The sequence below is a fragment of the Schistosoma mansoni genome, chromosome W (assembly GCF_000237925.1).
Source record: "Schistosoma mansoni strain Puerto Rico chromosome W, complete genome".
Classification (NCBI taxonomy): Eukaryota; Metazoa; Platyhelminthes; class Trematoda; order Strigeidida; family Schistosomatidae; genus Schistosoma; species Schistosoma mansoni.
This window is the reverse complement of record NC_031502.1, coordinates 14,436,814-14,464,712: the sequence shown is the minus strand read 5'-3', so window position 1 is coordinate 14,464,712 and position 27,899 is coordinate 14,436,814. Positions and strand designations below refer to the sequence as shown.

The window sequence follows — 27,899 nt, the reverse complement described above, 5'->3', positions numbered from 1 at the left end:
GTACAACATTCTGGCAAGTTTGTGGATTTTGCGTTACCCTTGCTAGTGTTTTTGGTGTGAGTCCGTAAAGTTTTGGTGGTCTAGTGTTTGTTGTCATTAACTTTTAATTGAAGCTTATAGGACCAGGATGTATCACGGTTTAAACTGATGGGATCCTAAGCTAAGATGAACTGAAATAATTACAACTTGGATAATTGGTTGTAAATATCTCAGAAAAAATTATACTTAGCTCCCGAAATATCTAATGAGTAGTTTTACTAAGGCGTTCTTTCCGCGACTTCAGGTATTGGCAGTGATATGAACATATATATTGCTCTCCATACAATATTGTCCTGTATTGTAATATGGCTATAACGTTACTAAAGTCACTTAGGATTGTAGCATTGGCAACACAGTAAGATGAAAACGACCTTTGATTCAAAATTATTGGTTGGTTGAATATATTCCTGTGTCTGGCCAGTTGCAGCTAGTTGGAAGCTAATTCATACGCATCTTATCGAGGAGTGTAATACCACACCAATTCCAGCTGTCACTCAGTACAAAACAAATAGAGATAACATTCATACATCCACCACTCCAACCGTCACCAGTTACCAATCGAACAGAAAAATCGTTCCATTCCCGTCACTTGTCATTCTTAGTAAATGGTAACTTTGAGTCCGTCTATTTAGTGGCTGTGGTTCAGTGGGTGGTTCACATGAAATTTATCTAATAAGCTGTATATTGAAGGCGTTTGTCACCTATCTTGGTCTTGGCAAGCTACTTGAACCTTTCAACATCATTAAGTGCATAAAACAGTATATAGGAAATACGTATCATTAGTATTAACGATCCACATTCCTATCCAATCATAATAATGACTTAACAAGTCAAGAAAGTAGAAATCCTCCGATAATTTGTTTTGCCCTGTTGTATGGCCAATTCAGCTACTAAAAAACATGGACAGTACATATCTTTTCTGTTACCCTCCAGATCCGAAATATACTTTATATGTACTTGCCGAACTAATTTGTTGTTCCTTAACTATATCCTGTGTTCAACTCACCATCTCATTTGTCATTATTATCATCATTATTTTAGTTTTAGCCTATCTTTATGTGAAATGTGCTAACTTGGACCTATCTGTACGTGTTAAATCCCATGTTTATTGCAAAATGATAGTCTTATCTTATTTATTAATTTATGAAAACACAAACATTAGTACAAGGAGGCACTAAGTAGATATGCGCCACATAAATTGTTCGATTTGTGTGAGGGCTGCGATAATTCCCTGGTGCCCAAAGCAAATCAGGTGTTTACGCAGTGCCACACCCGGGGCTTCTGACCTAAAGGTATAATCCACAAGTCCTACTAACTGCCTTCTCGCGACTAGAGTGTTGTTGACGAAATTGAGAGGACGAAAAGCGAATGTTCGGCGCTCTAACCGGGTTGATGAATACGGAGGGTCCATCAGGGGGGTTGGAAAACCCTTGGTGCACATGGGCTCCAGGATGCTCAAGGAACAAGTGGCGTATGAACCAATCGTTGGCCATCGGCTGCACCTCTTTACGTTGCTCCACTACCTTGTGGGTTATACCTTTAGGTCAAAGGCTCCGGGTGTGGCCCCCCTAGGGAAACCATCGGCTTCTGTTTGGGCACCCGGGAAGTATCACAGTCCTCACATATATCAATGATAACTGCTACTGGCCTCACTGTTGTCGTGTGGAGCATGTTTTGGATACCCACTTGTACCAATGTTTGTGTTCAAAAAAATAAAAAATAAAACCCCACTCTCGGCCGTACCAGGGTATTTGGGGGCTATGGAGTAAGAGCCTTCTAGCTTTCAGTGTACTCAATGCATTTACTTTGTGTCACAGAACAACCGGATATTGTTGGTACTAAATATGGTTTCTGTACGAAAATGCGAAGTTCATCAACAAAACAGCTAGGCATGTCTTTCGATTTTATTTTCAGCATCAACCCTTACCGCCCAACCATTTCCTACCACTCATCACCCATTACTCGCAACTGTAATTTTAACATGGAATTAGTACTTCATAGGTTTGGTCCTCTGGTTGGGACAGTTATTCAGTAGTTTACGACGAATACGAGTAGGCTTTTCTGATACTGGTACTTCTAGGTTTCGATGTTCCAGTGAATTGAACTTCATATTCTTGCTTTTTTCAGCTGTTTCGGGTTTCATTCTATCCATGATTGATTACTTTAGTTTCCTTTTCCCTGTATTTTAGAAGTCTGTACTTTAGTTGACACAATCATCAACTTCATTATCTTGTTTGATCTTAAAGATGGATACGGATTTATATGATGAATTCGGGAATTACATCGGGCCTGATCTTTTGTCTGACGAAGAGGTAGAGGACGATGTAAATAGTGTTGATGATGAAGGTGCCGAGGAGGAAGATATGGCTCAGGATGCTGTTAATCACATCGAAACAAATGATGTACAAGAAGAAAGTTTGGCTGTAAGTTAGTTACGTTAAGCTCTAAAATGTTATGACATACCAGTCAGTAAATTATGGGTCTGTTCTGCTTGTCAGAACTATGAAGCATATATGGATGAAGCCGGACGTTGTGTATAAATACAGTTAACATTTCGGACACTGATATACTGATAAGTGTCACATTCACTACGCAGGCATATATTCAAAAGAAGCTTCAATCCAGTGGGATGTACGCTTAGTTTTTCAAATATGATGTCTTAAACCTTGAAGGGATCTTAAAACAACATCATTATTTTGTTCCAGCGTTGGCGTGAAGTACTCTGTTCAGGATTACGTGTATATATATATATATATATGGCAGTTCCAATAAACTCTACAGATTGTTTCGACAAATCAGAGTTTCTCGGTGGTTTAAGAGATTCTGAACAACTTCGGGCTATCTGGGGTTTCAGCCGGTGCTTCTTTAGTATTAGCTATTAATTCATGACTTTATTCAATAGTTTGCTTAGTACAATATAAGTCTTGGCACAGTATTTGGACAAGTTCTTCTTACATCACAAAATGAACACTCGATAATCGCTTACATATATACGTAAAATAAATGAACAGATTTTCTAGAATTAGATGAATTGTTTTTGAGAAAATCCTTACAACTGTTGGTTAGCAACATGTTCACGAGTGAGTTTTCTGATTAGACTAGTTCTTATAACCTGTTTGTCATGGTTCGTGTGGTAGATACTGTGGTAGATATTTCGGTTTGCATGCATGGATTCTAATGCATTGGGGTCTCATTATACGGGAATATATACAAGAAGGATATGAATGGAGTGTGTGGTTGGTATTTGATAAAGTAAGGTTTCCTCAGATGTTCCCCAGATGTTGCGTTTTGGCCACATTGTTTTATATTCCCTTATTGAATTCTGTAAGTAGTATGGAAAACGCACATTATTGTATCCAGGATCTTCCGGAGAAACAGTTGAAAAAATACACTAGGTTGAGGAAAGTAAACTTTACTGTCCAACTCTATAAACGAAAAGTCCTCATTGGCCACTGAAGCAGCTTTGTAAGTAAACTGCTGTTGTCTTCATTCTAACACGTACGTAGCATCACTTTACTTTGCAAGTGTGCTTGTCTACGGTCGTTCAGTTGAAAATAGGGCTCATCCTTCCTTCCATCCTAAATGGGCGTCATTAAACCACTAGGGAGCAGGGGAAAATTTAGTTTCCATACTTTAATTTAAGAACGTAGAGATAACTTTAATTCAGAAGTCATTCGATTAGTATTGCTTCTACTTGTGCTCAGTACAACATATCCTGGATAAGTGTAATAGTATTAACTAGTAAATACACATGAAACATTAGAAGTGAGAAGTTCAGACAACATAAGTTCCAAATAGTTGTATCAGCCAAACGACAGTTCGGGATGTAGCCACTAAGTGGTCTGTAACTTTAGAAAAGTGAAAACTTACATTAGAGACAACTTACTGATTTAGTTAATGGTAAGCAATAAAATGAAATCATAAACTACCTAAAAGTTGAGCGGACTAGCGTAAGATAGATTCCCTTACCGAAATCTATCTAGGGTTCACGTTCATGTATTTAGACAGCAAGTAGATTTTATATGGCCAAAACTTTTGGTTTCTTTATCAAAGAATAGTACAAGCTGATGCTTTTGTCCGCGTAACTAAATATATTCACTCATTGTTTTTTTGTGCAGCTAGTAGTATCGCTTCACTGTTTTCTCTAACTTGTCAGTGTATATAAACAATTATGTCATCCAAACCCTACGTCGATTGAATTATAGTACTTGCAAATTAATAATATCTTAGACAATAGGGTTCTCCCAAGTAGAGGTCAAATTGTATATAGGTTTTGCATATCCATCTTCTTTTTTATTGAGTAACTCGTATTTAGTGTCCTTTCGTATTCTATAAGCCCTTCTAATAAAGTTTAGTTTTTTCTAGGATCTTAATTCACAACAACTTCATTTATACATCTCGTGCAAATTCTGGTTTCAGGTTATTCTTCATGAGGATAAAAAGTATTATCCAAGTGCACTAGAAGTTTATGGTCCCGAGGTTGAAACCTTAGTACAGGAAGAAGATGCTCAGCCGTTGACACAACCATTAATAGAACCAGTTCGACGCAAAAAGTTTGCTTACACGGAAGCATCGATTCCAACAACAACGTACGACCCTGAATTCTTGACTGACCTTATGGATTGTCCGGAATTGATTCGCAACGTTGTTCTTTGTGGACATTTGCATCATGGCAAAGTATGTCCGAAATTTTTCTTGAATTAGAACTTTACAGACTTCCTTTATGGACTGTTTGATAGAACTTACTCACCCTGATATTGAAGCGAAAGAAGACAAAAATGTAAGTACTTAATATAAATATATCGTTTTTGACTAATAGTTTCAATGAAATCCTTGTACTATCGGTGATTAGCTAAGTGCAGACTTTACGAGAGATGACTAATTTCAAACTGACAAGTCAGTGCAAATCATCTCATGAAATTACATTTCTACCCGTCGCCACAGTTTCCAATAGGGCAAAAAAGAGTGTCAAAACTAAAAAATAAAGACAAATATGAAACAAGATCAACATTCAGTAACTTAGATTATCATCATACTTAGTTGTAGTCATCTATAATCTTTTTATAACATAACTATAAGTTAGTGATCGTTTTTTCAGTTGCTAGTGACTTGTGATGTGTAATGCAAGTCAAGTCTGCGGCACTCTAATACAGTTTGTGTATAGTGTTGACACGTCACTGTAGATAGTCTAGTCATATTTTCATAAACTACCTCTATTGTTCAGTTCCAGTTCGGCACCAACATTTCTGTTATTCTCCATCTCAATATTTATTTCTCATTTGATAATTTACGTTTGTTTTTCTCTAACAGCTTATTATTGTCAGCATGTGTGTGGCTAAAGAAAAAGCAATGAAGTACAGTGAATTCATCTCACTGTACAAGTATTTTTGCCTGATTTAAATGACCAAGATTCACTAATTGTTTTGAACTTTAGTACTTTAATATTACCGCTGACATAATTAACAGAAGTTCAACCTAATCAACTATTCCATGGCGTTAATTTAAATTACCAGTTAATTATTTATTTAATAACTTCACCATCACGTATATAAATATATCTACTCTGTCGGTTAGTCATTGGTTTTGTCCCTTTGACATTTATTCAGTCAAGGTTCGGTATTAAGTTACGTTAGCAGGCAATCTATTTGGTCACCTCAATCAAGCGACTTATCTTCCCAATTATTTTCGATATTTGTTTCATATTAACAACCATACATTACAATTGCTAGTAATTATTCACTTGAAGACGGTTATGCTATATATTTCCGAGTACCCAATGGACCCTGATCATAGAAATCGAAATGGATGCAATTTAATTCTTGTTTCGGGAATATTTCTATGATGACACGATTCGATGAATTTTCCCTATTTCTTGTCTTTATACTGCTGGTATAGTTTCATCTCCTTGTGTCAACATCAATCACTTTTCTTAAACTCACAATTTACTCACCTGACAAAGTGTTTCCCTGTCAAAAGATACTATCTAGCTATTTGGTATACTAGATGGTGGGTGCGACACTTATCAGAAGTTGAGATAGCAAGACTACTTTATGTGATCGAATCATTTTCTTTCTTATCCATCCTTATTTTGGTTTATTTTAGGACCGTTTTTGTAAACTGATCGACTTTGAAACAACGATGATTTTGTGATTCAGCATTCCTAATTAATATTACTTGGTTTCATGTTTTTTTTTGTTTTTAAAAATCAGCTTAACTAATTTTGTTCTTGTTAATAAAAATATTTTATCTATTCTTCGTTTAGTATACTTACCTTATTTACACACAAATTTCTAATTGTAATTTGCAGCTCAGGTATACTGATTTCTTGCACATGGAGGTAGAAAGAGGACTGAGTATAAAATCTACTCCAGTTTCCTTGGTGCTGCGCAGCATGCAAGAAAAGTCGTATCTGTTTAACATCTTTGATACACCAGGTTAGTTAAGATATTTCACACATTAACTTGTTTATGTTTGCACCGCATAATGCCTCAGGAACAAAATTCTTTAGTTGAGTGTTATTGGTAGAAACACTGAGTGTGTGTGAAGCTGACTACTCAATTCTTGTGTTCAACTAAACATCGTTAATTGTTTTCGACCAACGAATTCTGAAAATACACAACAGAAGTAAAAGTGTATTTGGTTTACGTATATCTTATTTTCACTAGACATGCCATATTTACCTGGTGTTTGATTTGAATAATCTATTTTCTTCTATTCATGTGCCTATGACACCTGATATTCCTGACTTCTTTCCTTTTAAACTAGCAGTAAACATTCAATCAGTTTGCGGGTTCCAGTAACGGCGTTATTTTCAATGTTCTTCGTAAATTTGAAGTTAGATAATGTAGCTATCTTTTCAGTACATCTAGGTCTTCACTCTCTCTTGAATGACTGTCGCTTTGGTCATTTTCTAGGAAAGTGATTTTCCCAGATTAAATGTTTCTCTGATATGTATTTGGTTGTGTACTGTTTATAGAGGCTAAATGGTTATTGTGACATCTCAAAATATTAACTTCAAGGTTCTTTGACAGAGCTGCTTGTGCACTATCCACTCACTAATAGGTAAATCAATTTGAAGTAGTTTTCAAAATTGGTATTTCGACTTGTGGCTTTGTCTGCTTTGAATGACGAAGGTAGATAAATATACACGTCTATATTTAAATGTTTATCTTGTGTCTCGTTATTAGGGTTAAGTATGGACCTACAACAACTACGGATCTAGAGACAATGGCTGAGCTACTCTAATACGATTGGTTCTCTTCATAATCGACAACCGCAATTTACACAACACATCAACACGACGTCTAACACAGGATGAAGATGAATTGTAGGGAATTCGATATTCGAGGTTGGACAGGCAGTACAAAACGAATTGGTACAACCCTACATATATAGTAACAAAATATGACATTTAAGCATGCATACATACATACATACTGAAACCAATAACAACCAGTCCGAAAAAGGCAAAGGGCATGGGGAAAATCGAATTAGATGAAATGAACAAACTATTATTGTTTGTGATAGGATCTCAGCATTGTTGACAAAATTTAAGTATTTTCGTGATTGCCTTAGCAGTTTACACTTAGGCCTGTTATCCCTCTTGAAACGTAAGCCCTGAACCAGGAATCTCCAACCCACTTTGTCCTGGGCTCTTCTTTCCAATTATTCCCAAGTGCTGTTCATACTCTCGATATCTACCTCCAATTCCCCATCTTTCTTTTTGTCCTGAAGATTTCAAGTTAAGGCTTGCCCTGGAATGCACTTTGATGTTTTCTTCAGTGTATCTTATCCATCACTAGCATCTTTTTCTCAGCTGACAGTCAGCTTATTCCCTGTCAGTGGGTTGTTGCTTCTGGTCTATGGTCGATGAATTCATAGAATCTTGCTTAGACAGTTGTTTATGAATACTTGTACTCTCTTGGTGATGGTGGTGGTAATCGCTCAGGTTTCAGCTTGGTACAATAGGACTGTTTCCACATTAGTATTAAAAATTCTGACTTTGTTCTTGAGTGAGTTCCAGATATTCTTTGACTGTAGAAATGTTACCCTTGCTTCGTCAATTTGTTTCTCGGTACTTGTTATAGTTTCTCAAATTACGACTCAGCTATTCCTATTGCTTAGGATTCTTGGGCACCAATTCACTCGACAAGTCCCCAAACCAGAACACGGTTGAACAGGAGAGAAATTATATTCCAAATAACAGGGGTAGATGGAAGTAAGCATCACAATAAAAGATACGTTAGTATACTTATAGTTTTTACATAAGAAGATTCCAGAGTGTTCTCCAAGTATCGATTATCGCCGATTGGATGAGAATTAGCCACCGACGCAATCGTGCATGGAACATGCTTCAGTTCAATCTATGTCCCGCTAACAGTACTTGCATCAGGTCTTGTTTGTTTATCAATGATGCTCCCCGAGTGCTTAAAGGTTTCCACCTTTTCCAGAGCTTCTCAACCAAGTGTGATTTAGTTGGTGCTCACTGTTTTGGTTTCAAGATCTTGCTTTTTCCTTTAGGAATGCTGAAGCTGACTGCCATGGAGGCCACTGCTACACCGATATTATTTGTCTATGTTTCTTACTGTGTATAGAATAGAAAGGGATAGGTCATCTTCAGATTCCTAATCGTTCAGCTTCGTCCAAAATGTCCAAAGTATTCCATACTTCTGAGATATGGAAGTCTTCATAATCCAGTCAACAACCAGAGTAAAGGTGAGAATGTGTAGTTCTGTCTGACATCAGTATTTATTTGAAATCCATCTGTGAACTACCCCCTATGCATGACCTTGCAGTTCAGTCCTTAAGAGTTCCATATAGTAGTGACGATCTTTCCGAGTGCTCCATAATATTGAGGAAGATTCCACAACCTTTTTCGACCCACACCGTCGAACACTCTGTCATAATCAAGGAGATTTATGCTTAGTAGTGAGTTCCTTCCAGTTGATTGTTCATCAATCATCCTCTGTGTCGTGATTTTGTCTGCACATGATCTATCCTTATGAAAGAAAGCTTGTTGATCGCAAGGTCAGATGTGTACTGTATCTTTCATCTAGTTCAGCGACGCCCTGCTAAAAACTGCCTGGTCCTGACAGTATTATGGTTCTTCTGTAGTTTCACACCTACTGAGATCTCTTTTCTTCGGTATCTTGATGAGATATCCCTCTTTCCAGTTTTTTTACTTGTTCTTATTTCCAGACCTTTCTTAAAGGAGCATGCATCTTTGCAGTTACCTCTGTATTTAGCTTCAGCTGGTATGGCATCTAATCCTGTTGTTTTCCCACACTTAATTCGTTTGATAACCTTGCTGATTTCTATTGTTAGGGAGTTATCATGTGTAGGAAGGTCTGTGTGTGTGCTATTTCGATGTCCAGTGAGTTTAGGGAGGCTGGTCTGTCCAATTGTTTTACCGATCTGTCCCACTGCTCTTAAGTCTTAGTATTAGTTTGTCTTTACTCGTGACTGGTCACTCTGCCTAATTATACCAAATGGAAGTCCTTCAACTCCCAGGACAGAGCTTAATTAGTTTTAATGTTTTTCTCTGGTGGGCGTTTTTTTAATGGGGTATAGTTAACAGCCTCAACTTACCTGGGACCACCGGGTAAGTAATGTAGTTGTTAGGAAACGGGTACTAGGTAAGAATGGCGAATCAATTGACGAAGTAGTGAAACTTCACCAGATCAGATGGCTGGGACACGTGTTACGTATGCCCAATCACCGACTGCTTCGACGTGCCATGTTTTATGGTGTAAGAGTAGGTTGGAAGAAAGCTAGGGGCGGCCAGACCAAAACGTGGCACAAATCCATGAAGCCACTGACAAGTGGACTGAGCCATGTTGGTAGGTACAGACTACCTGGTTGGGATTCGCGAGATGATAGCAATCGATGGTTAGAGACCTTGAATGACATGGCTCAAAATCGTTTGCAATGGCGAAGATGCATCCACTCTTTGTGTTCTGCCTAATTCTAATCTTCTGAATTCTTCACGTCTCTATCTTTTTTCTCTCTCCAAATTTATTTCACTGTATTATAATCCTTGAATAACATCTTCAAACCCTAATCTCTTGGATTACTGCTTATACTCTTACTACTTCTACCACCATGGGATTTGAATCGACAACTTCATCTCTGTGCTAATGTGGTATGGCAGCTCGAACTGATGTACGTACGTACGAAGTTCTACGTTGTGACTGACTGACTAACCATCCTTCTCCCTGTTTTGGGACCGTCAGTAATCCTGGATAGGCATCAGGTGGAGTTGAGTGTTCACATTTTATTTCCAAGAATTTAGAGAGAATCGTAAAAAGCCACAAGTCTAGAACCATGAGGTTAGCAATTTGAGTTTTTTTTAGACAATATACATTTATAAGGAGAGATGCCAAGTTGTAGCTGGCACTGCCTATTTTCCGGGTTAGTGATACTCTCTGACTGTTCGAATCAATATAGGTTGGGAATTCAATACTCTACAAATAACAATATACGGCTTCTAAAACACAATCAAGTAAAGTTAATTTTCGTCCCAGGTAATGTGAGTTGTATTACCAGGGTTTCAAATCTTTGGATCCAGAAAAACTAAAAGTGGATCTCTTAGTAACTGGTCCCAGGTGATCCTTCTTAGGCTTAGATAATATACAACAAAGGTATTTTAACATCAGAAGATAAGAATCTTAAGTCCTTGTGGTTTCCTTCGGTTCATGGACAATATGTTCTTCTTAGAGATCGTTCTTTTAACCAGGTTTTTTCAGTACCTCAGTAAATCTTCATACTCTAAAAATCGCCGGATAAATGAGCACTAACTCCTTTATTTGTAGCTTTTTGTAATGTACTGTGATTTAATACTCATTTGTATAATTACCAGTCCTTGGTTATTCCCTGTATGGTATATGCTACCTAAATGAACAGATATAAGTAGTATCAGGAGCTGGAAGTAGAATCCTTACTGACAAAAGAGGAAAATAGAGAGAAGAAAAAAAACATAAAGCAATCAAAATAACAACAGGAATGGAAGGACGATGAAGTTTTTAAGGAACAGTTCAAAGAAGATGGTGGCATTTAGTGAATTGTCTTCATATTTTGCATAATATCTGTTTTCCCCTGCGCAAGTCTTCGTTCACTGCACTTGTACGTATCTCGTTTCATTTCAGAATCGAATCATCCCTTTTTCCACCTTTTTGGGATCTCTGTATTCAGTCAAACTGTGTTTTTTCCGCTCTAACCCATTTGTTTTAACTACTGTGTACCAGCTGTGGATGTATATAAAACCATTGATTTAGAAAATGTACTTAATGACCCAATAGGATTTTCTCCTAATTTGATCGATTGGTTTTACAAAGTTCGTTTGTAATTTAGGTCACGTCAATTTCTCTGATGAAGTAACTGCTGCTTTCCGACTCGCCGATGGAATCTGTCTGTTAGTGGACGTCAGCGAAGGTGTACTTTTAAACACCGAACGTATTCTTAAACATGCTCTACAAGAACGACTACCGGTAACACTGTGCATCAACAAAATAGATCGTCTCATAATCGAACTAAAGTTGCCACCAATGGATGCGTATTACAAAATCAAGCACATAATTGATGAAGTAAATTCAATTCTTCTGACTTATTCTGAAGGTGCAGGTAAGTTTCTATCAATTTTTTTTCTAGGAAGATTGCACGTGTGTCTTCTCTATATTCTGTGTTATGTTTGATTTAGATGTGATCCATTTAATCTTTCTGCTTAATCATTAGATTCACTAGTCAAAATATGTTAATTCCGTCATAAACATTAAGCCTTTCGTAGTTGCCATATATATATATATATATCATGCAAGTATCTGTCTGGGTTTACTTCATCTGGTCATGTTCTCATTTGCCATTGTGCTCCTCTACTCTCACTTCCTAATTAGTCGTTCTCTCCTAAAGTTTGTTATATTTAAAAATGATGGAAAAATCAGGCATTTCTAACTTGCATTCCTGAACATTCTACTGAACCACTAAAATTTTCTCGAAGATAATCTTATATTAACAGATGGGATGTGAGGAAACAGACAATGTTACCATTGTTCGATATTTTTCTGGCTAAAGTGATATTAGAAACAGTCAATTCAGCTTCATCTTATACGTCTTCAGGTATTACAGATGATACACAACCTGTTGTCAGCCCATTATTGGGAAATGTATGCTTCGCAAGTACTTATTACCGATTCTGCTTTACTTTGGAATCATTTGCGAGAATATATATGGATACATTTTCCAACGGTATGGATCACAAAGAATTCGCTGGACGTTTATGGGGTGATATATATTTTAATTCTAAAACGTAAGATTTTTTTAATATTTCACTTAAATATACACTAATCTATTAACTTCTGTTACTACTTGTAAGTAGTCTGGACTTACTATGGCACGGTCTGTATGAAATACTTGTTAGTCTTCTGTGTTGCAAATCTCTTTATCAGTGAGCATTAATTTGAATAATCTAGATTTCTTAATTGCGAAATAATCACATTTGAATTCATTTGTGTTGTCCTTCTCTCAGTTGTTTCTAAACCAATATCACAAAGTGATTCTACCATAGTGGATTTGTTATGCAGTTATTTCAATAAAAATTATGTATATATCATTTTCGATTTAATGTGCTATAGATTGCTTCTTACTTCTCTCATTATTTTAGTAATTTGTTTGTCTTTTCAGATTGAGTGGTATGATAATGTTCAGTATGTTTCTCTATCTGAAATTCTCATTTCTGGATTAATTACTAATTGCTTTCATGAAAAGATTCGTTTTCTAGGTACAAGTTTATATATTGAGCTATGAGTCACACTGCTTGTGAGTGTTAGTGATACCGCCCGACTGTTCAAACCAATGTAGGTAATGAGAGTTTGAACCTGTAACTTAGTAGTTACTAATATGCCGTCCTCATTATTTTTATAAGCTTTTACTGTCACCGTTATACACAAACAGTATTGGACTTGACTGAAGATTATCAGCATAGAGATTTTGAAGATTTTCGAATTTTATTCAGACTATGAGCCGTTCCAAGTTATGCAACCATTGAGAGCGTGGTAGCACTAGGTAACGGTTTCGTCTTAGTACGGGATTCTTTTGCAGTGTGCTTCCGCAACCCTGCCGTTGGAGATCTAACCGAAAGTTCTTGGTTTCTCGAATGACTGCTTAACTTCTAGACCACTGAGCTGGAATCTAATGATTTATCATAAAAATGATCGCCTGCAATTCAGACGTTGAATGATCAACCGTTTTCCAAGTTTTAAACTTGCTTAACTGATATGGAACCCTGATTTATGTCCATAATATTCATCTAAAACTATTCGTACTGATAAATAAGTGGGTCACTTCAGATCAGCAGTTGTCAGCCTCGTAGTATAATTTGATTTTTTGTCGGACTTAAATGGAGTACTATCAAATTTACTTTAAATCTATTACAGAAGAAGATTTCAAAAACGGCCACCTTCTGCAAATTCACAACGAACATTTGTGGATTTTATTCTCGAACCTTTATACAAGATTTTTGCTCAAACTGTTGGCGATGTTGATACTTGCTTGCCGTCATTGTGTTCAGAGTTGGGTATCTATTTAACGAAATCTGAAATGAAACTGAACATACGCCCACTTTTGCGTTTGATATTTAGACGATTCTTTGGCGATTTCTCTGGTAAGTTTGGAAGTGTCGTCGTTGTAGTTGTTTTACATGGAAGCGTTTTTTGATAACTAGTTTTGATATGTTTCCATATTTTAGTCAATGTTGCGATGTTTCTTTCCTTTCTATGTGAATTTTATTCCCCTTATTATATGAAGTATAATATTCCTTGCGTCAGTTCCAGGTACTTAAAAGATAAGAACGTCTCGGTAAAAATCAAGGGAGAGCCATCCACGTTATCTTATCATAATCGATATTAGGTCGTTGTTTACTACTTCTAGGCAATCAATCCTTCATATTGTTAGATAGCAAAGTTTTAGTCATTGAATATTTCCTTTACAAGACATCATTAATGCCTACATGTTTAGAACTTAGTATCAAAAAGTCCAGTGTATGATTTTTGGATCTGTATCTCCAAAATTTCGTTTCGTTTGTTCTTAGGATTTGTGAATATGTGTGCCGAACATATACCAAGTCCATCTAACTCAGCCGCAACTAAAGTGGGATCAACGTATACTGGCACACTAGATAATAATCTCGGACGTGCTATGATAAAATGCAATATGAATTACGAACACGTAATGGTTCATACTACCAAACTCTATCCTGATCAAGAAGCTATCTCTTTTCATGTTTTTGGACGTGTTTTATGTGGTACCTTATTTGCTGGTCAAACCGTCCGTGTTTTAGGCGAGAACTACACACTTTCTGACGAAGAAGATTCTCGACCAGCTACAGTTGGCCGTCTGTGGGTATCTGTCGCGCGGTGAGTAGTTACTTCACAACATATTCTGTTTGTTTGAGGTTAAAGTTGAAGAGATTCCAAATGTGAGGTTTTTTGGAGTCTTTAGCAAGCAATTAATGATTGAGCTATTTAATTTATACCATATGACCATATTTTGGTATTTACTAGGTAAATATCCATGAATACTTTTATACGATACATTTAGAAAATAGATAAAAGGTAACTTGATCTAGAATTTGACAAATATTAAACTCTACGACAAACTTCTAGGGACATGAGAAAAATTTATAGAATTTTAAACATTTTTGGGTGATATATACATTACAGCTTATGTAATCCAAATGAGTTACGTGGCGCATATTTATTTGGTGCTTCCTTGTACCAATGTTTATGTTTAAATAATAATAATCCAAATGTATTTATTCTCCACATAACAAAATATATTTACTGGTTTCCTATTTGGTCGTTTGTTTTTTATCTAAGATTGTTCTAACAGGATCCATATAGGTTATGTCACTTTTGAATGAAATACGTTTAAGGATATTAAGGAAATACATGCAAACTAGTACAGTTGGTTCCTTGGTCATCCTATAACTTAATGGTCTGAAAAATTACTAATTTGTTAAAATATAAATAAACAAGCAATTAAGATGATCTAAGATTTTCACAGTACAATTAGATATGATCCAAGTGCACATGCTCATATCAATATCATATTTATCGGGTGATAGGGGCAATGTCAAATTAATCGTGATTTCCACTAAACGATTCGCGCGAACCACAAACTGAAATAAGTAGCACAAATTTTCATTTATGGAAATTAGACTGTTTGGGTCTATATCAACTGTAAATAGCCATTAAAAACTGAATAGTGCCGAAAAATTGTTTTACTTTACCTTATTCCATGTTACCTATAGTAAACACCCGTTTGTTAAAAATAAGATACGTGCTTTGGATTTTCGGATATCCTAGGCGCCGCTTTTAAATGCCCAAGGTTGTTTTTTGATTTAGGTGCTTGAAAATAGTGAATTAATTACTTGAAGAAACCCATTTTCAAGTTAGACCATATTGATAATATGCTGTTTAAGTTAATGCTTTCTTGGTTTATGTATTCACTATCCTTCAATTTTGATGTCTGGAAAAGTTTCAAACTTCTTCAAGCATGTTACTTATCATAAAAGTTGTGTAATATAACAATCTTTGTATTCCCACTTTTCGCAGTAGTTTTAAGTAACGCTTTGTGATGTTTTTTTAAAAAACTCAACCCTTTCATTTTCAAGTTACCAGCTGGAGGTCAATCGGGTACCAGCGGGTAATTGGGTGTTGATTGAGGGTGTCGACCATCCTATTGTGAAAACAGCTACAATAACATCAGCGGATGCCCGTGGAGCATATATATTCAGACCCTTAAATTTCAATACTTCTTCGGTTGTTAAGATTGCTGTGGAACCTGCTAATCCTTCTGAGTTACCTAAATTGTTGGATGGTCTTAGAAAAGTAAGTAACCCCCTGGTTTCCGATAGTTCTTTTCAAATTTTTTGAAATCTATTCTAATTAAAGTTGTTTTTAATAAGTTATGTCTTTATATGTCATCATCGCATATATCTTAGTTGTTAATACTCTATCACATGGCTAAGAGGGATTTTTTGAGAGAAAACGTAAGTGTTATGATTTGCCAAATTAAAAATCATTGAATGAAGCAGCTAGATGTTTCTCTAGTGATTTCCCTGTAAACTGAAACATCTTATACATTTCTTCACAGTCCCACGTCACCTGTAAACCCTTATTATCTACTTAAACTATAGGTTATGTCGCTTGATAGATTTGTTGACGTAATATTACATATGATTATGATTTTGACCACTTTATAACAATTTCTACATTTCAGGTTAATAAAAGTTATCCTCTCCTCGCCACCAAGGTTGAAGAATCGGGTGAACGTGTCATTCGTGGTACTGGCGAATTGTATTTAGATTGTGTTATGCACGATCTACGCAAGCTCTACTCTGATATCGGTAAGTTTTCAGGAAATTTTTAACTATCACTAAAGCCTAATTCATTTTTGTATTGGTTGCTTGAATCTTTCCCTTAGTGTTTAGGACTGCAACTAATCAATCTCTTATTGACATATATGTATCCTGTGCGGATTACCTTAATTTCGCCTTCAGTTAATCATTGAAGTCGTTTTGCGTGCAAATAAGATGATCATAATAGAATTTTTACTGACTTTTCTTAGGAATAAGCTTGAAACATAAACGTATCAATGAGGAACTGTGCACAAAATTAATAGTTCCAAGTTTCTGCTCTTTGTAACCATAAAAAAAATAACTCGATAACAGTTAACATTCTGTATTTAAATCGCTGGACTACTGTTCTGTTCAACTTCTCATGTAACAATCCACCAGTATTTTTATGGCATGAGTTGTGAAATGTATGATCAATGATGTAATTCTGATCCTTTCTCCGTTTTACTTAGTTAGTGTTCAAAAGTCATAACTATTCGGGCTAGAGATTATTCAATTTACTTGGCCTTAATAAAGTTTCTGAAGTACTTGCTCAACCACAGTCATTCTAGTTTCCCTTTTATCCAAGGTCTAAAGAGTGTGTACCGCGTATAAACCCGTTTGTTTGTTTACACCATCCACTTAACTATTTCGGAACTAAAAATAGACTGAATCATAATGGATAAACTGTTCTTTGTCCATTGAAAATGGATTATTGTAATTTGAGAATTCTAACAAGCCATTGTTTTTTAATTTTACCAGTATTCTGCATATACTATAATAATTACGTAATGTTCCTTACATGTCGTGCCAGTTGTAGTTGATGTAATTGTGTATATTTTTTTATCAGATGTGAAAGTTGCTGACCCTGTTGTAGCATTTTGCGAGACAGTTGTGGAAACTTCCTCTTTGAAGTGCTTTGCTGAAACACCAAATAAGAAGTGAGTATGTTGTGAAAGCTTTCATTAAAATCTCTTAAAAACACATCAATGTAATACTATTGAACAGCATTTTCCTACATCTTTAATGATACTCGTCTTTTTCCCTGATGTGGTTGCACAAGGGTTAGTATTCGTGAAAAATTGTGTTTCTTAATGTTTAAATAATTTGCGGACTCATTTTCGTTCGCGTTTTGAGAAGACTCCAAGTTGATATTTGTGTTATCATGTTTATTTAGCTCTATGACATATAATAGGAGTTTCACTTGTTATATTAGTTAACACTCAATAAACTGTAAATATATGACATTAGGGGGAAAATTATGTTTTGTAAAAATCTCATCTATTGAACTTAATGTAAATTCAACGTTTCTCCTGGCAATCTGGTCTAAGATTTTTCATGGAAACATAATCAAACATCAAAATTATCGAATATAAATACATGGTTCACTAGCTAACTGTATATTAAACAAATCGTCCAATCATCTTAACAATGTTGAGAGTGAGGTTTGTTGTAGTGTGTATAAGACATTTGGTGTGAAAGAAAATTGTGTTAAGATGACAGTCGTGTGTGGTACGTATACCTGATCCGAGAAAAGTTCATTGACTATGTATCGCCTCCAATAAGGGACTTTCGATGAAATAAGATAATTTGATTGATGACATGAATTGAGAATGTCGCAGCATTTATAAAATAAAGTAAACAAACAAATGTGCTATATTATTGTGTTGACCAAGCTGATTGTTCATCGTATATTTAGACAAACTAACTTTTTAGAACCGGTGAAAGTAATTGTTGTTCACATAATAAGAAATGGATTGAACGAAAGTGCAATGAGAAGTTCAGGTTTACTTATTAATTATCAGTTGCCACGTGATAGCTGATTGTGCTTCATCTCTCCTATTAATATTTTTTGGATTTTTCCATAGTGTAAGGGTATATCTGTCGAGCTCTCTTTATTTGAAAAAACCTTTTTGGATAATTCTTATGCCATTGGAATCAATTGTATGTCCAGATTCTATTGAATGTAATACTATCGATGACTTGTATTCTACCTTCTATGGTTCTCCTAGACATTTAGGAGTATGATTCAAGCAAATTTCATGTCCCTTCACCCTCACATTCAGCTCTCATGTTGTCTCACCTGCGTATATAGTTTTACGGTTACTACGTTTGATCTCACATGCACAATTTTGTTATTCTTCCTCGAGTATTGGATATTTGAGTCTTACTAATTTAGAGTTTACAGTATAATGTGTTCGGAAGAGTGCTCTTATGTTATAATGGTTTAGGATCCTTCTGACTTTTTCTGAGTTCCTTTGCGATTTGGGGTCATCAGATTATTAGCCCATTCTTCCTGAGTTTATGCTTTTACCTTTTAGATTTTTTTCTGCAAATCCCTAAAATAATCATTTGTTAACGAAGTGGACTTAACCAAATCCAACTCAAATTCTCTATCATTCAATTTTGTAACGAGTTTTTAAAGTCTTTATCCAACATCCTAACAACTATCACCTTTGTCGAATGTAGTAATCTAGTTATCTGCAAGGCTTTCAGAATACCTTGACTTCTAAACAATCATTATGTTTCATTTCAATCACTCAGTCAAAAAAAGCCAGTTTATGGGTATCACACTTGTATTTTGACACCGTGACTCATACACTACAACAAACCTCACTCTCAACATTGTTAAGATGATTGGATGATTTGTTTAATATACAGTTAGCTAGTGAACCATGTATTTATATTCGATAATTTTGATGTTTGATTATGTTTCCATGAAAAATCTTAGACCAGATTGCCAGGAGAAACGTTGAATGTACTTAAAGCTCAATAGATGAGATTTCTTGTAAATACAATTTTGCTCGTTGATGTCTTACTCTAACTCGACTCTCAACTACTTTGAGATTATTTGTTTCACTTCAAAGGAAGTTTTAAACTGTAGATATTTTATGTGATCATTTGGTTCTACTGAAAGTTTACTATCGCTTGGTATAAAATACTTAGTAAAAGTGTCAAGTGAGAATTTCAGCAGGACTATATCAATAATTAGTTCAATTTGAAATTGTGTAATTTATCCCGTTGATATTTTTAACTGAAATTTAATCAGTCTTGGTTGGGATATGAGTATCCTGTGCGAATTGCCTCGATATAACCATTATGACGGAAGTCGACATGGAATAGGGCTAGTGGCCGGGATTCAGGACACACATTTCATCCTCTTTAGGACTCGTCAGTAAAGTGTACCCGCATCCTCGGGTTGATTTTTCCACTGGTATTCAAACGCAGTACCTTTGCCTCAAATGCCACCGCATTATCCATTTAGCTACTGAGTCTTGATGATCAATCCACTAATAGCTACATCCCATCTATTCTATATAATAATACTGTTCAAGAAATTAAATAATAACGATTGTCATAAAATTATGCATTTAAATTATCTTAATTTTGTTTTTGACTTATCTGGGATGTATAAAACTTTGTTGGGCTAACTTTTTAATCTATTCTGTATAAATCTTTGCCTTGCAATCAGAAATAAGTTAACTATGATCGCTGAGCCACTCGATAAGGGTTTAGCTGAGGACATAGAGAATAAGGTTGTGCAAATCACTTGGCCAAAAAAGCGACTCGGAGACTTTTTCCAGAAAAAGTATGACTGGGATTTGCTTGCCTCCAGGTAAGTAGACTTGTTAAATTTTGTTATGTATAATATGTTCATTAAATATTATTACCGCTGTTATCATAACGAATTCTTATTTCGTATACAAGTGTCATTGATTATCATGATGAATTTAATTGAGAATTTTGTTGAGTTAAAGATTCATTTTAACTCAACACATCATGAGTCCTGGTTGTATTTGTAGAGTGATATTTACTTTCCATATTTCTTTAACTCTTATAAAGAATTCCTTCTAGTGTGAACATATGATCCCCCAACCAACGGTGATCAGGTAGTTCTACCTCTTATTTTAATTAACTGAAGACATTCCCTATCCCACTCTCGTATTTATCTGAACAAATTAACCTCACGTAACACACACCGTACTGACTTGTGTTAGCCAAATTGTAAATACAGAACTTGATCATTTGTGTATATATTATTATTATTACTGCGTCTTGTCCAACAGATCTATCTGGGCTTTTGGGCCAGACGCTACTGGTCCGAATATACTAATGGATGATACATTACCGTCTGAAGTTGATAAGAATTTACTACTTACTGTCAAAGATTATATCGTACAGGTGAGTTACAGCTCCAAATTATTATGCTTCTATAGTTATGTATTATTTTGCTCATATTAAATACTAAAAACGGATAACTATTTATTGTTTATCTGTGATAAATATTTATGAATGATTCCTATGAATGCAACGTATTCATGTTTTAACATAACGTTTTATCAATATACATTGACTAAGTATGTTTTCGTTCCATACTATATAGGGTTTCCAATGGGGTACACGTGAAGGACCACTTTGTGACGAACCGATTCGTAATGTGAAATTTAAAATATTGGATGCTCTGATTTCTGGCGAAGCACACCAACGGGGTTCTGGACAAATAATTCCTACAGCTCGTCGAGTTGCCTATTCTGCTTTCCTCATGGCCACACCTCGCTTGATGGAACCTTATTATTTAGTTGAGGTCCAGGCGCCTGCGGATTGTGTTTCAGCGGTATATACAGTTCTTGCTCGTCGTCGGTAAGTACAATTATTCATTTCAATACTCATTCAGTAGTACAAATAGATATCCAACAATTGTGTTCAGATCAGTCAGTCAGCTACGGTATAGGACCAGATACATATATTCATCGGTCCAAGTTGCCATACCTCATTAGGACAACACGATGAACACCGAATTCATCGAAGTAGTTAATTTAATGGTGGTAATTTATGAAAGATTGTATATAAGGATATAGAACAGAAAGAAAGAAAGATATGAAGCAATTTTAATCTCACAGTTTAAGGGAAAACAGGGAGTGTATATACCTACGCCATTGTGATCGATTCTGAGCCATGTCACACAGAGTCTCCAACCATTGGTTATGATAGTCACGCAGACCCCAACCAAGTAGTCTGCATCTACCAACAAGACTCAAACCAGAAGTTAGTGACTTTATTGACTGATGCCATGTTTTGGTTTAGCCGCCCCTAACTCTCTTCCAACCATCCCCTATAATAGTCAACATTGCGCGTCGTCGTAATTGGTGTTCAGGCATCCGTAACACGTGGCTCAACCATCTCATTCGATGAAGATTCATAACCTCATCAACTGATTTACCATCATTCCCTAATACCCTGTGTCTAACCTCACTATTACTTACCCGGTGATCCCAGCAGATGCGAGCATTATTTCTAAGACATCTGTGGTCAAATACTATTAGTTTACGAGTATCTCCTACTGTTAATGGCCACGTTTCACAGCTGTAAAGTTTTATTGACCGAACTGTTGTGCAGTATACTCGTCCCTTAATTGATAGACAGATATCTTGTCCTCTCCATAGGTGACGTAAGTTAGCAAAAACCAAACGAGCTTTTTGAATCCGTGCTGAGATTTCGTCAGACACCTAACCCATTAGGGCTGGTCAGACTTCGAAGGTAAGTGAAGTTGTTGACGCGTTCGACTGCTTCACACCCTATCCTTAGTTCAGACGTTGACCCAGGCCAGTCCTGGAGTAGCAATTTACATTTAGATGGGGAGAAACGCATCCCAAATATCCTTGCATTGTTACTCAGTGCTACCAAAAGTCTCTAAGTCCACTTTGTTAATTATTCACTTATTAACCCTCACTATTTTTATATGAGCTTATGTGTGTGTACACTTTTTATCTTATTCATTACATGTCTGTAACTTATTTTTATCTGGCTATAAATATTGATTAACGCTTGATAAAAGTGAGTTAGTTTACCCTCCACCTTCGAAGCGTGTCATTTTTGCTTCATCCCTCTGATTTCCTGTCCAGATCAATGAGTGTTCAAAATATTTGTATTCAAAATCCATTCTCGTATTTGACTTATTTAACTCCGTTATTCATCAACGCGGATTAAGTCATGTATTACATACGAGCGCAGACAGGATGTATATTTTGACATTAGTCATTCATACGATCTAATTGGAGTCAGATCTCGGCCCCACAAAATTTGTGAGCCCGACGTGATTCGAACACGCAGCCTTCTGATCTGGAGTCAGATCTTGGCCCTACAAAAAGCTTTCCTAAGAATAACGTTGAACATATGCTATAGTTTTGTTGAATTTCAGCCATATCATATGTGGAAAGTGGGTGAAGACTTAGCAATGGAAGCACTAAAATTTCAGTAGCTCGGTCACACGTCAAATCTCCCTTGTACCGTAGTTCGGCCAATCAATTAATATTACTACATCTCATGCAACAAAAGTATGGTTGTTAAGTGTGCCACCTCTGGTGAGTACTGGAAAGATCTGTATCTGATGGCTGCATCACAATGAAAGTAATGAATGTGTTAGTGAATAGAGTGTCTTTGAACATAAGTATTTACATGTCTATATGGCGGTATATGCAGTACCTTCGGAATATTTCGTTTAAGTCCCAACCACCACATTGAAAGAAAGTTGACAAAGATCATATTCATAAATTTTCCTGCCTTAAATTAATTATATCGTAAAACTGGTAGACATATTCACAGATTGAGAAATAATAGAAGGAAGACTGTTGTTCATAGATTTTGTTAGAGGTGTAAGTCGTTTTTCTAATCCCGATAAACGGAAGATAATATTAATTTTACAAAGTTAGCTTGTTTTCGCTTAATTTTCAGTGGTCATGTAACACATGATGCTCCTATATCTGGATCTCCTTTATATGTTATCCGTGCATTTGTACCCGTCATTGACTCATTTGGATTCGAGACAGATCTTCGAACTCATTCTCAAGGACAGGCATTTTGTATGCTTGTTTTTAATCACTGGCAAATGGTTCCAGGAGATCCTCTCGATCGTTCAATTCAAATACAGCCTTTGGTCCCACAGCCTGCTACTCATTTGGCTCGAGAGTTTATGGTTAAAACTCGTAGAAGAAAGGTTAGTAAAATTATTGATTGAAGTGTGATCTTGACTGTATGAAAAGTAAACTTAAACTTAAGTAAACGAATATGAAAAATCCGAATGAGTCAAAAGAACATGTTTTCTTGAGTTTTCATGATATTCTCATGAAATGTGCTATACAAGAACAGGTAAACAATCGTTAAAACATGTAAATACAAGCTGAAACTACAAATATTACTAGTGATTGTTTGTAAGTTTTCATTATATTTATCAGCCTTTTCTTTTGTTGTCTACTGTAGACCTTGAGCTCAGATAACCGCCTATTTCTTGCAAATACTAACTTTAAGCATAAGGAAAAACATCTTCTGACATGGCGACCCCCGAATTCGTCCCAACGTTGGACCCAATTAGATCACATAGCTATCAGCCACCGATGGAGGGGCTCAGTAGAAGACTGTCGCCCATTCTGTAACACATGCTTAGATTCAGATCATGCTCTAGTACGAGCACGTATCTGTCTGCGTCCTACTGGACGTAGGGAAGACACTTCAGGGAAGCCTCTAAGGGTTCTACTTAGTGATAGGCAAGCTAAGAATATATTTCAGGAACAACCGGAAAAACAGTTAGGCAGACATGTAAGTTGTGCCCACCCCGAGGCAGCGTAGAATGACATCCGAAAAGCTGTGGAAACAGCAGTGATATCCGCTAGTAAGGTAAACCATAAGGTCAGGGAGAAACAATGGATCTCGGCAGCATCTACTGCACTGATAGATGCTCGAAAACTCATCCCATCTGGCTCTGAACATTACGAAGAGCGGAGTCAGCTTAAGCGCAGGCTAATAAGAAGCCTACACAATGACCGTGAACAATGGTGGGTAGCGAAAGCAAGAGAGATGGTAAAGGCAGCGACAATAGGTAACAGCAGACAGCTATTCAGACTTGTTAAAGAAACCGATATTAGGAACCCAAGTATCAGTGAAACTATCTCAGATAAAGATGAGCATATCATTCATTCTCAATCCAGGAGATTGAATCGATGGGCAGAACACTTTAGGAATCAGTTCATTTGGCCTTCAGCCACACTTCGGTTACCCACGATCCCCAGTCGTCCTGAATGGCAAATTGACGTAAATCCTCCAACTCTCTATGAGGTTGAAAAAGCTATAGGAAATCTGAAGTGAGGGAGAGCAGCAAGCCCTGACAGGTTTACTCCTGAGATTTTTAAGGATAGTGGTCCAGTACTAGCAACGAGATTGACTGATGTCTTAGGTAGAATCTGGGAACTGGACGTAATTCCATCTGACTGGTCCCAATCATTGATTGTGCCAGTGTATAAGAAAGGACAAAAGTCCTCCTGTGACAATCACAGAGGGATCAGTTTGACTAATATAGTGTCTAAAATATTAGCTTCAATAATACTTGGACGCCTAACCAAAGCTCGTGAAGAGCAGACTAGAGAAAACCAGACTGGTTTTCGACCTGGACGTGGTTGCATAGACCAGATATTTACACTACGTCAGGTCCTAGAACATAGACATACATTCAGACGTCTCACAATCGTAGTATTTCTTGACCTTAAGGTGGCATTTGACTCCGTTGATCGTGAGGTTCTGTGGCAGTGTTTGTCACTGAAAGGAGTACCAAAGAAGTACATTAGAGCCTATGGCGAACTGTCATCAGAATTGATTACCTCAAGTGGTGTTCGTCAGGGCTGTCCACTCTCTCCATTCTTGTTTAACTTTGTCGTTGACATACTTTTAGAGATAACACTTTCATCATCTCAATCTCCTGGAGTTGAACTTTTACCGGGAGGCTCACTTGTTGACTTAGAATACGCCGACGACATAGTTTTATTTGGTGAAGACGCTGACAAAATGCAGAGTCTTCTGACCACTATAAGCAACTATGCAGGCATGTTCGGAATGCGATTCTCTCACTCGAAGTGCAAAATGTTACTTCAGGATTGGGTTGCATCGACACCTGAACTAATGATAGGGAGTGAAGTAGTTGAGCGTGTTGACTGCTTCACTTATCTTGGAAGTCTCATCAGCCCTTGTGGTCTGGTATGTGACGAAATCTCAGCACGGATACAGAAGGCTCGTCTAGCTTTTGCCAACTTGCGTCATTTATGGCATAGGCAAGATATCCGTCTAGCAACAAAAGGACGGGTTTACTGTGCAGCAGTTCGTTCTGTCCTACTTTATGGCAGTGAAACATGGCCGATAAGAGTAGAGGATATTCATAGGCTACTAGTGTTCGATCATAGGTGTCTTCGAAGCATTGCTCGTATATCCTTGGACCACCGGGTAAGTAATGCAGTTGTTAGGAAACGGGTACTAGGTAAGAATGGCGAATCAATTGACGAAGTAGTGAAACTTCACCAGATCAGATGGCTGGGACACGTGTTACGTATGCCCAATCACCGACTGCTTCGACGTGCCATGTTTTATGGTGTAAGAGTAGGTTGGAAGAAAGCTAGGGGCGGCCAGACCAAAACGTGGCACAAATCCATGAAGCCACTGACAAGTGGACTGAGCCATGTTGGTAGGTACAGACTACCTGGTTGGGATTCGCGAGATGATAGCAATCGATGGTTAGAGACCTTGAATGACATGGCTCAAAATCGTTTGCAATGGCGAAGATGCATCCACTCTTTGTGTTCTGCCTAATTCTAATCTTCTGAATTCTTCACGTCTCTATCTTTTTTCTCTCTCCAAATTTATTTCACTGTATTATAATCCTTGAATAACATCTTCAAACCCTAATCTCTTGGATTACTGCTTATACTCTTACTACTTCTACCACCATGGGATTTGAATCGACAACTTCATCTCTGTGCTAATGTGGTATGGCAGCTCGAACTGATGTACGTACGTACGAAGTTCTAAGCTGTGACTGACTGCGGAACGATTGTTCCAGCCAGTATAGCTCGATTGATTCATCACGATAGACAAGCCCGACCACCACGTCAATGTAGCAACAACGGTCGGGCTATTAGAGCAATAATCTGTTACCTTTTCGCGGACATTTCTTCATTTTATAATATTTCTTCTCTAACGCATACGAAAAGTAATGCATACAAGCGTTAATATCTCACGTCAATTTAAATGAACTACCACTATCTCTTTATAGCTTTATCGTGCTGAAAAAAATCTCGCTTACCTTTCAGGGTTTGAATGAAGATGTCAGTATCAACAAATTCTTTGATGATCCTATGTTGCTAGAACTAGCCAAACAAGACGTTATGCTGAACTATGCACTATAAATTTGTACATTTACTGTATTTTTTAAGAAAATAAATAATTGAATTATAACCAGCCACAAATTACCACATGACTTCTATGCATTTGTTTTTTGAATTATTTTATTGCTACAGCACTCGCACTGTCTTAAAAATTTATCACATTTGGCTTTGACTTAATTACTTGTTACTAAGGCATGCACGAGGAAGTACTAACAGTTGACTTTTTACACATTTGAAAAAAATCCGTAGTTTACATGTCAGCGGTAAATAACGATTTCGCAATGTGTCTAGCTTGACCATGTCAGGGTAACATCCAGATGCAATATGAAATTACACAGTCTAAGGTTAAATAAACTGATGTTCCCATACAAAACATGTAGATGCGGAGAGTTACTAGTTCAAGTTTGATATGCATATACATCATTTCTCTAATTAATAAATTTCTAGAAAATCAGTTATCTTAACTCTGTCCGATACTTATTGCCGCGCAGTTTAATTAATGGTACATTCCTAATTCTTCCGACTGACGCTACCATAAGCGTAAATTGGTCATACATCACAGCCCTGAGAAAATGCAGTAGAGTAAAGAGAACTCAATTTCTGCTAAACGGAAATGATGGGGTCCGTTAGTATAAACATGATAATGGAAAAAGTTATTACTTTCGATTACGCTGCATCGACTCTTGAGCTACAATGAAGGTCTTGTCAATAAATCCGATCCTTAAACTGTGAATTAGGTTGTTAGAAATACCACAAAGTGGATATTGATATCAGTTTTAGGGGATTGGACAAAAGTCCCGATAATCGTAATAATTTGATTGCTTAACCAACCAGGTTCGTAAAAGGTGTGTATGACCGGCTAGAATTGATGCGACTTTTCCAGCTCTTGATTTAGACATCTAACCCTCCTCTTGTTAATACGAACATATACTAGTAATGCATTTTGTAAAGACTATATGAACTTATTCTAAATTTTGGACAAGCAAATCAATCTGATCGTTATAAGCCATTGTATACACATATTTGGCTGTAGACTATTCAGTTGTAACCTTGATCAGTTCTCATACGTGCATATTTGTTCATCACTCTACTCGTTATCTGCCTTTAGATTGTTTTCCTATCTGACTATAAATGCTGAACCATGCTAGCTAGAATTAAGTAGGCAAAGGTGCCTTCTTCCGTGCTTCCCGTACGCCTGAAAAAATTCTTGCAACACACTTCCTATCTGGCTTTTATAAACAACGCTCCACAATCGGGGATTAGTCTAAGCA

General features: G+C 36.7%; 1 protein-coding gene across 2 annotated transcripts; it reads left to right on the top strand.

Moving 5' to 3' along the window:
* Smp_096450.1 (putative 116 kD U5 small nuclear ribonucleoprotein component) lies at window positions 1-26,709 on the top strand (the record flags this gene model as incomplete). 2 transcript variants are annotated; one of them, XM_018788660.1, is made up of 18 exons in its annotated part: window positions 1-56; window positions 2,229-2,462; window positions 4,459-4,716; window positions 4,754-4,819; window positions 6,347-6,473; window positions 11,389-11,658; window positions 12,151-12,340; window positions 13,467-13,693; window positions 14,120-14,444; window positions 15,704-15,920; window positions 16,312-16,438; window positions 17,277-17,367; window positions 19,899-20,042; window positions 20,494-20,608; window positions 20,811-21,063; window positions 22,686-22,689; window positions 23,159-23,420; window positions 26,554-26,706. In XM_018788660.1, 17 exons carry the CDS (start codon window positions 2,286-2,288, stop codon window positions 26,647-26,649), a joined length of 2,949 nt encoding a protein of 982 aa, XP_018654182.1. In that variant the 3' UTR covers window positions 26,650-26,706. The 2 variants fall into 2 exon arrangements, with proteins under 2 accessions (XP_018654182.1, XP_018654181.1); XM_018788661.1 differs by lacking the exons at window positions 1-56; window positions 22,686-22,689 and having other exon boundaries at window positions 2,286-2,462; window positions 20,811-21,067; window positions 26,554-26,709.
* Between the last annotated feature and the right edge of the window lie 1,190 nt (window positions 26,710-27,899).